The sequence below is a fragment of the Pteropus vampyrus genome, unplaced genomic scaffold, assembly GCF_000151845.1.
Source record: "Pteropus vampyrus isolate Shadow unplaced genomic scaffold, Pvam_2.0 Scaffold195, whole genome shotgun sequence".
NCBI lineage: Eukaryota > Metazoa > Chordata > Mammalia > Chiroptera > Pteropodidae > Pteropus > Pteropus vampyrus.
Window position 1 is genome coordinate 197,545 of NW_011888976.1, and position 17,174 is coordinate 214,718.

The 17,174-nt window shown below is 33.7% G+C and overlaps 1 protein-coding gene across 5 annotated transcripts in view; it reads left to right on the forward strand.

Moving 5' to 3' along the window:
• CUNH3orf67 (chromosome unknown C3orf67 homolog) overlaps positions 1-17,174 on the forward strand; it is a 213,627-nt gene that overhangs the window by 105,647 nt on the left and 90,806 nt on the right. For all 5 annotated transcript variants that reach the window (XM_023537616.1, XM_011371753.2, XM_011371756.2 and 2 more), the window contains exon 7: positions 11,094-11,258. In XM_023537616.1, the coding sequence (XP_023393384.1) occupies positions 11,094-11,258 (165 nt within the window). The remainder of the gene's footprint in view (positions 1-11,093; positions 11,259-17,174) is intronic.

Consider the following 17,174-nt stretch of genomic DNA (forward strand, 5'->3'; position numbering starts at 1 on the left):
TTCTGCCTATTCTTCTCTTACTCCCTCTTAATCCCTGGCAACCACTGATCTTTATACTGTCTCCATAGTTTTGCTTTTTTCAGAATGTCATGTCGTTGGAGTCGTAGCATGAAGCCTTCAGATTGACTTCTTTCACTTAGTAATATGCATTTGATTCCCACATGTCTTCTTATGGTTTAATAGCTCATTTTATTTTAGAACTGAATAATATTCCATTGTCTGGATGTACCACAATTTATCCATTCATCTACTGAAGGATGTATTGGTTGCTTCCAAATTTTGGCAATTATGAATGAAGCCGCTGTAAACATTCTTGTATAGGTTTTTGTGTGGACATAAAATTTTAACTCCTTTGGTTAAATTATCAGTGAGCGTGATCACTGTATTATATGGTAAGACTATATTTAGTTCTGTAAGAAACTGCCAAACAGTCTTCCAAAGTGGCTGGATTTTTCCTTCCTACCAGCAATTAATGATAGTTCCTTTTGCTCAACATCCTTGTCTGTATTTAGTCTTGTCAGTGTTTCAGATCTTTGCCATTCTAATAGGTGTATAGTGGCACAACTTTTTTACATAATGCTAATTATGCAAAACACTGACTAATAATTTACCCCCAAATTATGAGAAATCATATTTGGAGGATATGGGGAGGGAAAGAAGGTAGGGTGGTGGTGCTGAATCCTCTTTTTCCCAAAATAGGAAGTCAGAGATATTATCTAAAACTATTAAGTACAGAAATGTCAGTATAAGGCTGCTATTTATAAGTATAGATATAAATACAAGAAGATTTAGAAGAGACAGTTGAAAGGCTTGAAAACAGTTGCCTCTGCATTGTGAGAGTAGAGGACAAGAGAGGTAGGGGTTCAACAGTTAGAGAACAATGATTTAATTTTTTTCTCATAACTTTATAGTACTATCTGAATTTTTGAAGAATATACAATGTACTTTGTTTTAGAATTGATTTTTTTTTTTTTTTTTTTTTTAGTGAATAGATAATCTGTAAAACATTCCAAGAACAAGCATTTGGTGTGATTTCTTTCAGGTTTTTCAGAAGGCCTGAAAAAGAAGCTTTATGAATGTTTCATCTTAGATTACCTAAAAGGTTTTGAATAGATTGGGGAAGCATACTGTGGTTCAGGGTACTGTGGAATATAATCCCATATTTATCATTTAGCTGCCAGTACTTAACCTTGTACAAAGGCAGACCCTATCTCAATGCTTCACTTTTCTCATCAGTAAAATAAGGATAATAATTGTTCCTTGGTTAGATAGATACTATTATTATAGTCCCAGTAAAATTATAATATATGTAAACCAAGGACATCTTGGTTTAAATTGAATTAAATTGATTAAATTTATTAAGTTGATATTATGGAGACTAATGATATAGATTACTGTTTCCACAGTCCATTGCTGTGATCCATGCACCAACTTTGTAGTTTTGTGTGTGCTTTGAATATCTCTGAGCTTTATTTTCTCAGTAATTACTATAAAGTTTTTGTGAAGAGCCAATCAAATATAAAAATGTATATGAAAAGACTTATAATGTGAGTATAGATGCTAAACATTTATCTGACTTCTATACATCTGGCACTGGGTTGCACACAACTCTGCTTCAAGTTGCTCAGGGTCTCACAGGGAAACTTACGCATTCATGTAGATCATAGTACCTGGTGCAGACTTCCTTAAGGGCTTAACAAGCAGTAAGAGGAGACTCTGGAGCCCTTACTGACCCCTTACTTGAGAGAGCTGCTCAGTGAGGCACTTGGATTTTTCAGATCTGTCAAAGTAAGAAAAATTTGAAGATTAACATAAGGGTGTCATTTGAATTTGCCAAATCAGAGCATTAAAACAGACAAACAAGAAAAACTACAATTATTCTGATTGTTTCATTAAATGAAAGGACATTTAGATACACATGCATAAACACATAAGGAAGATCCTAATTTAAGAATAAAGGCTGACATTTTTGCCACAAGCCAGTAAAAATGACTTCATTGATTAGTATCTGTCCACATACTAGAGTTCAGTCTACATTAACCTGGAGAAATAAACTTTCAAAGCTGCATCCTGAAGGAAAAACAGTATTTCCCACATTATGAAAGTTGACAATGAAAAGAAACTATTTCAGGCAGAGGAAAGAGCACATATGTATAAAGGCATGACATGATGAATGTATCTGATATGTCAAAGGACCAGGTAGTTCAGTATGGTACATGGCAGGGGCAGGAGATAAGATATAACATAATATTGCATTACTAGACTGCATACTTTGGGTGACATAAAATATAGAGCAAGGTTCCTGTCCCCATAATTTACTTTGTAATTATAGACCCTAGAAAAGTTAATACTACAAGAATTCATTCCAAAGACAATTAGATGAAAGAGGGCAAAGGATAACATATTATGGGGCACATCAAGTATCCTTGGTAAAGGAGGTTGGCAGCAGAAGTGATAAGGATGATGATGATGATGATGATGATGATGATGATGATGATAATGACGACAACGATTGTAGTAGTAGTTGCTATAAACATTTAACATATATGAACTTAATATAATGCTCAGAACAACACTGAAGTAGATGTTACTATTACCTTCATTTTACAAATAGGGAAACTGAGGCACAGAGAAGTCAGATACTATACCCAATGTCACAAAATTGTTAATTTAAGTAGTAGAGGCAGGGTTTGAACCCTGACAGTAGGACTCAAATGTATGGATAGAAGAGAGAGAGAGAGAGAGAGAAAGGAAAGATACAAGAGATGTCATGGAATAAGAATACCACGATTTGGTGGCTGGCTGTGTTAAGGGTATCTGTATTACAATAAGTAATGGACATCCCTTTTTCTTACTAAAGGAAGGGTAATTTTCTTCTGCATTTTCTTCGTTGTGTTGAGACTTCTTTCACAGGAAAATTTCTTATCTGTTTCTTACATTCTATTCTGAGAATCAGTTTTAAAATAATGTATTAATTGCTTGCTTGAGCTCACTGCCATGTTGACCTTACCTTATTTAAACTGCTACAATTTTAACTCTAGAACCTCTTAAACTCACCCAAGCTAGAAAATGTTGCCTAATCCTTTGCTATCCGCTGTTTATACAGTGAGTATAATAGAAAGTGAATTACTGAAACCTTAAGACAGCCATTAACCAGTTTTTCACTTTCCCAAAGGAATGGCTTATAATGGACAAGTAGTAAAGCATGCTGATTTAATTTAGTTTATTACTTTAATGGTTCCTGAGGGGACATAGAGTGGTATTTTTAGATATTTGCATAACTGGATTATTGATTAACTTGTATCATTCTGCATTTTTGAAGAAAAAAAAAACAATATATGTGTAGATAGGTAAGAGAAAGAGGAAAGAGAAGAAAGGAAAGAACAAGTGACTACCCATTAAGCATAGATGTATCCTATGCCAATGATGATTTTGCAGGTTTCCTGACTTCCCAGTTCAGTATTATTTCTAAAATATTAGTACTGGGGAGTATGTGTTCTGTGTTTAGAAATGCAAAAAGAGAATAATTAAAAGTATGATTTTAGACTGAGAGACCCTTGAGGGCATAGGTTGGGTCTCCATATTTTTATCTCTTGCACGTGACCCAGCACTGGTAACCTGTCATAAATGTTTGATGAATTGACAAAGTTAGGATTGGCTAATTGTTCAATTATTCATTCATTCACTGTCTCTATTTAATAAACTTTTATCTAGTGTCAATCATTATGAAGAAAATTAGTCTACGGCCACGCCACCCTGAACAAGCCTGATCCCAGAAGCTAAGCAGGGTCAGGCCTGGTTAGTACTTGAATGGGAGACCACCTAGGAAGACTGGATGCTGTAGGTGTAAAAAAAGAAAAAAGAAAAAGAAAATTATCCCTTCAAAGGTCACAGAAAAAACTAGAAATATTGATGTCTTGCCTTAATAGACTCATTGAGCAGGGAAAGGCCTTAGAGGTCATCTAATCCAATGTCTTAATTATACAGAAGAGGAAAACCAGGCCTATTAGTTATGAGGCATCTTGTGGTGAGGTCACAATGGTGGAACTCAAGACCAAGCCTCTGACTGTTACTTCCCCAACAGTACACAGGTTTACTTTTCTCAATAACTGGATTAGTCTAGTGTTTTTAATAATTAACATTTTTGAGGTGTTTTGAGGTGTTTTCTTACCTCTCTCTTTATCTCCAGGTCAGGTGAGTGCATATCAGACCCACATCTGGTCAGTTTAAAGCTACATTCCCACTCTTTCCTGCAGGGGAGTTGAACTCAAAATGCTCTTGCCTAGGAAACCACCACAGGACAAGAAAGATAAGATCTCAGTATAGCAGAGGTGCCCAGCAGCCAATAATAGATCCCACAAATATGAGTCATGACTCATATCAAGACTCAGAATTATTCTGATTAAAGTATCAATTTTATAATTAGATAGTATAAAATATTTATAATAGAATTTCATATCTCAAAAACCCTAGGGATAACACTTCTATTTATGATAGCATCTAAAATAATTAAATATCTAGGAATAAATTTAACCAAGGAGGTGAAGGACTTTTTACTGAAACCTATATAACATTGCTAAAAGAAATTAAAGATAACCCAAAAGAGCAAGTGGCTACCCATGTTCATGAATTGCAAGACTTGATTTTGTTCAGATGTCAGTATTACGCAGAAAGATCTAGAGTTCAATACAATCTCTCAAATTTCAGTGGCCTTTTTTTCAGAAGTGGAAAAGCTGATCCTCAAATTCATATAGAATTGCAAGGGGACCCAAATACCCAAAAACAATCTTGAAGAACAAAGTTGGAAGATTCACACTTAACCAATTTTAAAGTTTACCTCAGAGTTACAGTAATCAAAACAGTTTGATACAGTTAGAGTAGACAGATAAACCAAATGTAATAGAATTGAGTCCAGAAATGAACCCATATATCTGATTTTGACAAGGATGCCAAGAACATTCAATAGTGAGAGTTCAGTCTCTTCAACAGTGGTTCTGGGACAATTGAAAGTCCACATGCAAAAGAATAAGTAAGTTTGTACCCCTGCCTCATACCATATATAAAAATTAACTTAAAATGGATCAGTGACCTAAATATAAGAGCTAATAGGAAAAATAGAGGTAAATCTTCATAACCTTAGATTTGGCAATGGATTCCTGAATATGACACCAAAAGCACAGCAACAGAATTTTAAAAATAGATAAATTAGACATCAAAACTTAAAACTTTCATGTACACTATTAAATAGGAAAGACAGCCTACACGATGGGAGAAAATATTTGCAAATCATATATCTGTAGGATATATATTCTAGTTCTACATATAGGGAGTGTGTGTGTGTGTGTGTGTGTGTGTGTGTGCGCGTGCGCACGCGTGCACTAGTATCTGGAATATATAAAGGATTCTACAACTCAACAGAAAGACACACAACCCAATTTTAAAAACTGGTCAAAGGACCTGAATAAACATTTATCCAAATAAGATATACAAATGGCTGACAAACACATGAAAAGATGCTTAACGTCATTAGTCATTAAGGACGTGCAAAATAAAACCACAGTGAGATGCCACTTTACACTCACTAGGATGGCTGTAATTTTTTTTTTTTAAGGGAAAATAAGTGTTCGTAAAAGTGTGGAGAAATTAGAACCCTTGTACATTGCTAATGTGAACACAAAATGGTTCATCTGCAGTGGAAAGCAGTTTGGCATTTCCTAAAAAACTAACACATAGAATTAACCATATGACCATTCTAGATATATAACCAAAAGAATGGGAAACAGATACATGTACATGTATGCTCAAAGCAGCAATATTCACAGTAACCAAAATGTGGAAACAGTCCAAATGTTTATCAAGAGATGAATGGATAAACAAAATTGTAGAGTGTACTATACACGCAGGCAACAAAAGTCACATTGTATGATGCCATTTATATGAAATATCCAAAGTAGATAAATCCATAGGGATAGAACGCAGATTTGTGGTTGCCAGGGACTGGGGACTGGAAAGAATGGCAGAAACTGGTTAATAGGTAAGAGATTTTACTTCGGAGTGATGGAAATGTTTTAAAGCTATATAGAAGTGGTGGTTGCACACCATTGTGAATTTGCTAAACGTCCTTGAATCTTTCCCTTTAAAATGCTTCTTTTTATGTTAATGTGTATTTCTCCTCAATAAATTATTTTTAAAAACCTCTAAGGTAAGGTATGATTCGTTCAGTATACCCAAGTTTTTTGATATAATCTAGGTTTATTTTCCCCCTTAAGCATCAAAACCTTTTATTATGAAAAACATAGTAAAATGTGGTGGTCTTTTTCACCATTGTAATGAAATAATTTACAGAAGTATTTGTCTGTGATTAATAAAAAACACTTATGTAGCACTTGCTATATACCAAGCACTATTCTTAGACTTTTATATACATTAACTCATTTTATCATCACAATAACCCTATAAGGTAAATGTTATCTTTATATTCATGTTTCACAGTTAAGAAGAGCAGGACACCACAAGGTAAACTACTATGCCAAGGGCACACGGCTATTGAGTGGTAGAGACAGAATGTGAACTCAGGATACCTTGTTTCAGAGCCTGTACTTTTAATCCCTATAGTATGCTGCTGCTTAATATCTCTCTCCGAAAAGGCACGGATTTGAATCCATGCCAAGCCCAGAGAAAATCTGATAGTTATATAGCAAATGAATGAATGAACAAACAAAAAATAAACAGACTTTGTATCAATATTGTTATAGACTAAATGTTTGTGTCCTCCTAAAATTCATATGTTGACACTTAATCCCCAAAGTGATGGTATTTGGAGGTAGGGCCTTTGGGAGGTGATTAAATCATATGGGTAGAGCCCTCATGAATAGCATTAGTGCCCTTATAAAAGAGACCCCAGAGAACTCCCTCACCCTTTCTATGTGAGGGTATAACAAGAAGATGGCCATGTCTGAGCCAGGAATAGAGCCCTCACCAGGCACCAAATCTGCCAGTACCTTGATCTTGGACTTCTAAGCCTCCAAAACTGTGAGGAATAAATTTCTGTGGTTTATAGGCCTCCTAGTCTATGGTATTCTGCTATAGCAGCCTGAATAAACTAAGAAATATTTTGGCAGTTAGAGATTTCTGTGCTTTCTGCTTCTCTCTTATTGATGTTTCAGAGAGGTGAGATTATATATAAATAAGGCACTCTGCTAGGTACTGCAGGCTATTCCCATATAAAGAGGATGAATATAATTGAGTCTGGGACTAGTGAATTATTATAAAATTAGTCCTTATTTAAACTATATGAATTAGGAGAAGCCATAACCAAAACGTATCTATAAATCTCACTATTTTATAAGACATTCCCCCCATAAAATGAGGATGATCATTTTTAATGCGTACAGTGCTTTATATATGTATTAAAATTGATGACTTAATTTTTAAAGCTAGTTAAGATCCTCCTCAAAAGTATTAAAAGCCTACAGAATGGTTCATTTTATGATGGCTTATGGCCAAAGAAGAGTGAACAGGGTTACAAAGTCACTCAAACATTCTAATAATATACTAACACATAGACAGGAGGCAAAGACATCAAAAAGCCCACCATCTGGTTGTATTTGGATGCTACATGAGCAAATCTGTCAGCCTTCTCATAGTCTTCTCCTTCATGTACCATTTGCAATTCTGAGCTGACCATTCCAGCCAACATTATTTTCTTTCAGATTTGTTAGCAAAAGCAGCTGAAATTCAACTATGTCATTTTTCAGACATTAATCAAGCAGTCTGCATGTTTCCATACACAATCTATTCCAGAAGATAGAACTTGTCTGAAAGAACAATGCAGACAGGCCCGGGTCCCATAGTATCTGATTGCCAGCTTGATTTGTTATTTGCCATCTGGGGAGAAAGATGTGATATCCAAATAAAATATACATGGAGCACTTTTCAGGATATAGCTGAACAAAGAACAACCAAAGAAGAAAAGTGGAAGACTTGACAGCTGCATTTAATCTAGGTCAGCTGTTATTAAGAAGCTTTTGTTCATAACCATTTATTGAGCAGCCCCTTTGAACCAATTGCTATGCTAAATATATCGTTGGGATTCTTCCATCATTCTCCTCCATGCTACAATGCTTTCACAGAATTATCTTTTTTTCAGTTCCTAGAATGCACCGAAGTTCTTTTGCCTTCAGAGTCTTCAAATGCTCGTTTCCCTTCACCTGAGTGATCACTCCTACCCCATTTTACCAGGCTACTTTCTACTTATCCTTTATTCTACTAATCCTTTATGACTCAGCTTAAATGTCTCTTTATCAGAGAAGACTTGACACCCTGTGCTGGTAGATTTCCCCATTACCTCTTTCATAACACCATGAACTTTTCTTTCAGAGAACATAACAAAATTATACTTAAATCGTTATTTATGATGTCATTTGTTTTATATTCTCTGCTAGGTGTAAGTTTCAAGAAGGCCAGGACAGAGTTACACTGACTCCCCACTAGATTCTCAGCCACTAGATAAGTGCCTGGCACATAGTAGAGACTCAATAAATATTTGCCTGATGATAAAATGAGCGAGTGAGTGAATGAATGAATAAATGAATGAAGACATGTACTCGTAGATTAGCACTATTTAATTTTTATTGTAGGATCTATGCTATTTTTAGAATTCTTATTTTTAAATTAAACTATAAATGCTAAAAAATAAAAATGGCCTAGTCATTGGACACAGCCGGGGGAAGGAGGTAGGGGTAAGGTAGATGATGGGGAGATGAGTTAACTTGCATTTAGGTCTATCAGAACATCCAACTGCCAGTTCCTAAAGCTTCTTCATAGTCTGGTTTCACAAAAATGAGACTAAAGCCCCTTTCTGTATATTCCTCCACAGTCTCAAAGAAAGTCAGTAGTTGCTCAACTAAGTGGTATCAATGATTAGTCTTTATTTTAAAGTAAACCACAGTTTCCCTCAAATAATAATCCAATAAGTTGTGAAATAGTTCTGGGAGCCAAGAGAGAGTAGATATATAGAAAAGGAAGTTGACACAGAGGGGATCTGAGCCTTTTGATGTAAAATCTCATTTGTATGTCAGCCATGTTCCTGTAAGGTTCAGATTGGAGTTTTGTAATACTCTGCGCTTTATTCTGTCTTCCATAAAAATTTATGGATTTTTGGTTACCAGGGATTTGCTGTCTGTCCCTTGTTAGTTGGAAATGTGGATTTTGTTTTGGACTTTTCAAACTTTGTATGACATTGTACTCTGTATCATCCACACAAGCCCTATAAACTAAAGTTTCCATGATTTCTCTTTTATCGGATTCAGAATACGGCATTTTATTTCAAGGTCTTATTAGCCTACAGAACTTCTTCCTCTTTTAATATAAAATCTTAGTTTATCAATATGGGCATTAATATGGAAACTAGCTTTTTCTACCTCAGAGAAGTTTGAAATAATATGTCAAATATATATATCTGGAATTAGTTTACCTATTTTTCCAAATGTTTTCTATTTTGAGATTTCATTTACTCAGTTACTATAAAATGATTTGCTAAATGTCACTGACAAGTAAGAAATGGATGGACAAAGAAAACCCGAAGACTAAGATTTGTAAATCGAGTGCATTTTTAATGACAGGAGCAATAGGACTCTTAGAAACCATTACATTGCTGATGAGTATTTAAGTTTTTAGTTAAATAATTCATTTTCCTTTTCAGGATTAGGACATTAAGATCTAATTAGAAAACTGCCATGAGTTGGGTGCACATAAACCTAACATCATTTGCCTTTCTAAACCTGGTCAGAGTTTATACTTATATAGGATGTTTTTTGAGGGGTGATTGGTTGGCTTTTTCTTACTACTCACATTCACATATACACAGATTGCTTTTTTCCACCAGATTCTAAAATTTTTATAAAGAAAAAAATAAAACCTACACTTAAGCTAACCATCAAGTTATTTTACATTTTGGTGTATTTTCTTGTAGTCTTTTTGCCATTCATACATTTTATTTATTGATTTCCTACAGTTGAGATAGAGTTTTGTGTACATTATTTTCATTTCACTTTTTATCTTGAGTCTTTCCTATATCATTAAGCCAGAATCATAAATAACAATTTCTTGTGACTCTTTACTGCAAATTCAAGTTGTTTATTTTTCAGAAATTATAGATGCCTATTTACCTAGATCTTCATCTTAGTTTATGATGTTTTTTAATTTAGAATACATTCATAAAGTGAAATTATTGAGTTAAGTGGCATGTGCATTTTTAAAGCTTTCGATACATACGGTAAAATTGCTTTTTAGAATGCTAATACCAACCCGATTCCTACTTGCTATGTATGACAAAGCTTAATATCTTTGCCATAAAAGAGGTTGTAAAAATAAATGAGAAAAAATGTTCTCAAATAGTAAAATGGGTTAAGAGCGTGAACAGAAAATTTACTAAAATGAAAATTTAAACATCCATGTAAATATATATTAACAATTTCAAATCTCATTAGAAATACAAATGAAAATAAAATACTATTTTAATTATAATAACTATTTTTTCCTTGAAATTATTCAGAGGTAAGGTGTTAACATTAGGGGAAGCTTTGTAAAGGGTATGTAGGAACTCTGTTTTTGTAACTTTTCTATAGATCTAACATTATTTCAAAATAAAAAAGTTAAAAGTTAAATTTACTGATGTAATGGCTGTACATATTCAATAATGTCATCGTACTTATGATCCAATATAAATGAGACAGTGTATTCCCAGAAATCTTCATTGGAGCATACCTAACTAGTTCTTCCCCCAAGTTACAGTCTAGTATTGAAAAAGAAATATGAAGTTTCCAATGAATGTTCTTATTTATTGAACGAGTCTCTGAACCCGCATGATGTTATACACTTTGTCTTATTAAATCCTTTCTACAGTCCTAGAAAGTAAGCAGCAACATTTCCATGTTCATTTTACAGATAAGAAAACCAAGGCTGTAAGGCTGTATAATTCATCCAAAGGAATATTCTAAAATGATTTACTTTAATTGGTTTCATTTATAAGATGTGTCTATTTGGCAGAAATGGCTTACATTTTGAGAATGAATGTTAATCTTTATTTCCAGCTGGATATGGTGTTCCCTTTCCAACAGATGAACCTGCAGATATTATTCCACGAAGCTGCCAACTTACAACAGATGTTCCACAAGTCACACAGCTGTTAAACATGACTAAATTCCGCCAAACTGAAATAAAATTTGGAAGTCATCCTCTAAGGTCAGCAGAATCAGGTATGCACTCAGGCACCTAAATTATAAGCATATTTATTTGTAAAACAAAAGGGGGGAAAGCCTTGTAATTATCATTTATAGCTCGAAGTTAAATATTAAGTCACTTTTACATTGACTTATTGGTGATAAGTCATTATTTTCTGGGTTTTTTACATGATAAATCAAAACATCCTTAATTATTCCTCTCCTTTTCCTATATGCTTCCAAGCCCTGCCAATTATACCTCTTAAACATCCCTAAAATCTGTCTCCTCTTCTCTCCTATTGCTACTTCTTTTGTTCGGGTCCCTACCGTCACTCACCTTAGCCTCCCTGTTAATCTTCACATTGCTGTCAGAATTATCTTTCTGATAATAGAAGTAGAAATGTAGTCATGTCATTCTTTAATTAAAGATTTTTAATACCTTTCCCACTATCTTAGAAAGCAGCATGAAAAAAACCTTGAGAGCTCACACAAAACCAACCTCCTCTATCTCAACCCTACTCCACACTTTCATCTCCAGACACCTTTCTCTCACTCCCCACATGTGATTTTCTGACTACTCTGCTGGCCTTCAGATGTTCATATATTGAGATTGCTTTTTCCTTGGCCTAAAATAGCTTTCTTTCCTTTCTGCCTGAAAAAACTCCCCATTCATCTTTCTAGATACAACTCAAACACTGCCTCTTCTGTGTAGCCTTCCCTAATTCTAACAAGCATTGTTCTCTTCTCATGAGAAGAGAACATTTTGAAATAATGTTAGATCTATAGAAAAGTTACAAAAACAGAGTTCCTACATATATATATATTCATATATATATAAATAAAGTCATATATATATATAAGTCATATATATATAAGTCATATATATAAATAAAGTCATATATATATATATATATATAGGCAATACTTTTTAATATATCTTCGTTCCCTTATAAAGTGTGACTTTCTCTAAAAAGGGAACTTATTCTTCTATTTCGCTAGCTTCTAACACAGTACTTGCCATAGACCAGGCACCGCAAACTCAAATTACTAAGGAGGCCAGTCAGATAACATAAATAAAATGGGCTGATGCCTGGATATTTGCCACATAGAAACATTTTCTACTTGAACAGTGAGTCTCGTTGGGAATAAAGAGAGAAGTTAGGGAAGAGGAGTGAGCTAGTGCTTCAAGAAATTGTTCTCTACTGTTAAAACAGTAACATTAACTACTATGCAAATGATACAATGAATGGCAATTAACACTCAGCTCCTGCGAGGGAGCTATAGGGAGTAGTGAGGACTGCAGCAAACTAGAAGCTCATTCTCGGTCTAGAAAGGGTAACCGCGATTCAGTTCTAGCCAAGTGTTGCCTTGTAAGAATATAGGCCCAGTCTCACCAGATCTTCCCTTCTTTTTTTTTCAAGACTGAGCATCCCAATGTTTATGATAAGTCTCCCAATTTTAAAATATTGTCTAAGATCTAAATTGTTTTAAAAACACTGTCTGAGCCTACTAACTAAACATGCCAAGGCTACCAGTTTTCTACTGCTATAATAGACACTCATTAGCTATTGACCAAATGAATGAATAGTACTTTCAAGTCAAGAAAGCTAATATTATTGAGATGAATGGTTCTCCTGTATATTAGAATCACTTGAGACATTTTAAAAGTGACTGATATAAAAATTTTTTTCCTAATGTCTATGCTTCATCCCCAAAGATTCTAATATGGCCTGGGGTGGGTTTTTTTAACTCCCGTAGCAACTCTGATGTGCAGCCAGGGTTGAGAACCACTGGATCACTTATCCCCACAAAGGTCATATGGTTTAGATGACATTCATAAACATGTAATTCAGAGGAAGGTGAAATGATGGTCATAATAAGGCACTTATGGAGGAAGTAGATCTTGAAAGTATTCAGTATATGCTTATGTAAGTTTTTATAATAAATGAATGTAAGATTTATGGATGTGTAAGATGGTGCAGAATACTGAGCAAAGATAAAGAGACAGCAAAATGCATGGATGAGTTTACTGAGGAATTAGTAAGACGAATGGCCTGAGTAGGCAGAATGGCTGTTTTAGAATAATACAAGAAGAGTATGCCTCATGTATCTATAGTAGAGAAATGATAACTTCTTTAGGAAGTTGAATTTGCCATCAAGATTCAAGGTGAATTTTTAAGTCAAGCGAGTCCAGAGGTTAAGGATTACAATGAAGATGTCTTTACAGCAATCTAGGCATAAAATGACAAGAGGCTGTAAAAGTGGAAAGGGAGGACCCTGAGAGAAACTGCAGGGAAAAAAACTGGCAGAACTTGTTGAGTATCATATAACAGATGGGGAAAAGAGAGTGGTCAAAGTTTGAGAGCAAAGTGGAAACGGGAAAAAGGTAAACATGAAATGAATGAGTTGTAAAAATAGACTAAGTTTTACTCTTTATATTTATCCTATATTCATTTTTTCTGATGAATTTTCTATATGTCAGTCCTAAATTATATATTCGTAGAGAATTGGAACCAATTTTGTATCTTTTTCAATATAAACCCTAGCAGAAGACTGTGTAAATAGGCACTCCTTTTAAAACCCTTTTAAGAAATTTCCAAACTTACAGAAGAGGGAATATATAATGAACCCCCATGTCCCTATCACCTGCTTCTACAATTGCCAACTTTAAGCAGCACTTTTTGATAGCAGTGAGGGCACAGGTAGTGAGAATTTGTATATTATATACACTGACTTTAGACAGATGGAGTGGGGGACTAAGGAAGACAATATATACAATCCATGTTCATTAAGGTACCTGTACAAAATATATAAAAGGATGAAAAAGATGTCACTATCCAGACAGCTGCTGTAAACACCTTGGGTCACGATTCAGTCTTAATGGAAGATTTGTCACAGAATGAAGTGAGTAAGTGTTTTTGATAAGTGAACGCACTATTCGTATCTAAGAGGCTGTGATAGCTTTCAGTAACAGAAATGACTAAGTTGTAAAGCCTATCGGATAACGCTATGCAATGTAAATGCTTTATTTTTCTTTTCTGTAACTTAATGTCTTAAGAATTAATTATGCCTTTAAATAAAAATGCAAGTCTATATCTAGATATTTTAAGTGTCTTTTTTATTTAAAGTTTAAGGACACTTATAATGCCTGAGATTAAAGAGGAATTTGAATAAATATAATTGCATCATTAATTCAATGTTATAATTAAACAGAACTTTTTTATAGGCCATATTTGATCTCAACTTTAGTAGAGGATATTAGTTTATATTTTGCAAATTCTATAAATGGGCTCTCAATGCATACTAATAGTTAACTTGCATCATATATATGGTAAATTAATAATCGCCATCTAATAGCATATTTCTTCTGCCCTCTGAATCCCAATTATATTTATATTCATTTCTAACCATAGGTTTCAAGATTGTTCTTCTTAAGTAAATCTCATTGCACATATTTGGCAGCTAAGATTACATGAACATACATTGAACTTTGTGGTTCTCTTTCTATAAATAATTTCAATTGCTAATTTTGACATTTGTGGACTTTGAAACTTACTATAAATGAACATAACAATAATTATTGTTTTCTGTGTAAGATATTTTATTTGAAAGGTGTAGCTAATGAATAGTGCCCAAGGGCAGATTTTTTTAATCATGTAAAAGCCAGGAGATATTTATTCATTTGAACTATGTTTTTGTGTCTTTCTAAAAATAAAAGAAAAAGGACTCCCTATGATGAGATTTGAATTGCCAGAGAAATGGTGTACTCTTGTAATTGACTGTACAATACTCATGTAAATTGTGATATTTTATTATAAATGCACATATTGAGAGATCCCAATGAAGCCAATAGAGGAAAACGTAGTTGTTTCCTATGGGTGCTTTCTAGCATGTTCATGCGAGCAAAAAGGGAAATGTTGAAACTTCTGTTTTAGAGTGCATTTTATTGAATGTCATATAACTCGATCAAGAGGATTAAATGAAATTAATAAAATAATTGTATTTCCATGAAGCCAATGTTACCACATATTCACACTGTTCACTTTGTCAATTCCTGGTGCACGATAGCTAATAACTGTTAGTCTGCAGAGGACGTGAGATCTGATGATCTTATTTTCATTAAGGGAACCCCAGTTTAACTAAACCAGAGAATCGGGTCTGGTTATTGAAGGTGATCATTCAGCTACTAATGACAAGATGTAGTAGTCTGTTAAGCACAAATCATAACTAGTAATTTACTTAAAAATTAGGAGGCAGTTTTTTCAAGTGCCCTTCTTTCCACAGCAGCAGTCTCATTGGATTTTTACTCCTTTTTAAATAAGAAGAGACTGACATCCCTATCTCCTAGCACAATTGCAAACAGGTAAATTAATGCATCTATCAAAACCATGAAATAATCATCTAACTATAGTTGGCATTAGTGAGATCCTTATTACAGTTTCTTCTTTGGGTTCCACATTATAAAAGTAAAATTCAAATCAAGCAACAAAATCTACTGTAAAGTAGAACCTAAAAGAAAAAGGAGTTAGATTCTGACTTTAGGAAAAAACAAGATACTCTTTGATTTCTTCTTTTCTAAACTCAGACTTTTGGTAAGTCTCAGTTTAGGGTTGTTGGTTAAAGGGATGACACAATTTCTAATTCCAAAGTCTGATAAGAATTCAGAGTAAATTCAAGCTATCTCTTACATGTGAATTACATACCCTTTCCCTATCTTTAGTATTAATAAAGCATAACTACTCACATTTATTTATTAAAATTTTTTTAAATGTGAAAGAAATTTAGTATGGATAGTGATACAGTATCTGTGAAATCTGTTATAGCACAGATTATTTATAAGGTGAATTTTAGTTTTTCTCTGATATTTCTGCCAAATGTTGAAAAAACTTAGATATGTAAAACAATATTAAATATGAAAAATACATTTAATCAGTTTTATAATTGTGCTGCTTTTGTAGGATTGATTCATTCCAATCTTTACATTTCTCCTTTAGATGTCTATTATAGCATTGCTTATTAATAACAAGCCTCCTCACCCCCCAAAAATGACAAAAACCTAGAGACAAACTACTTGGGCATAATAGGGAATTGATTAAATAGCCACACAATAAGATAATTGTGTATGCAGATATACGGATGATCTGATCTGCTTCTAATGGTCTAGAAAGGTCACTAAACCTGTCAGTCAATAAAAAACGAAAACTGAGAATGCTATTTCTATATGCGCCCTTTGATATAAATAAAAAAGATAATTGCCTAGGGATGCTGCTATATGCATAAAGTTTTAAAGAAAACACAAGAAAATTAATAATGACCTTTAGGAACAGGAACTAGCAGAGACAGGGGAAGGTAAGTAAGACTATTGTGTCTCATATCATCTTTATTAGAGAATTTTAATTTTCTAAATATATTCACAGTTTATTATATCAACAGATGTATTATGTTAGAGAAAATATGTTTCTTCTGTATACTTCTCTCTTTTGAAAACCCAAAGAATTGCTATACAATTAAAATATATTTTTCTATTTAATATCAATATTTTCATTTAAAATATATAAATGGGAAGGAAATCCAGAATTACTGGCAAAATAAAATTTTAAGTACATAGGGAAATATATATGATAATCTGTACTATATCAGTATGAATTATGCTGACGTACATTTTCACTAGTGGTGAACATATTATTATAATCATCAATGATCTCCAATAACCCCAAAGACACTCTTCTGTAACATCACCCTGTTTTTATTTTTATCACAGCACTTATTTCTGATACTTTCTGTGTACTTGTTTGCTTATTGCTACCTCCCACACTGGAATTTGAGCTTAAAAACTGCAGAGGTCCTATTTATTGTTGTATTTCTAGCACCTAACTCAATGCTTAACACCTCTTGTAAGCTTTATAAATATTTGTTGATTAAGTGATCAAATGAATAAATAAAATGCTAGCT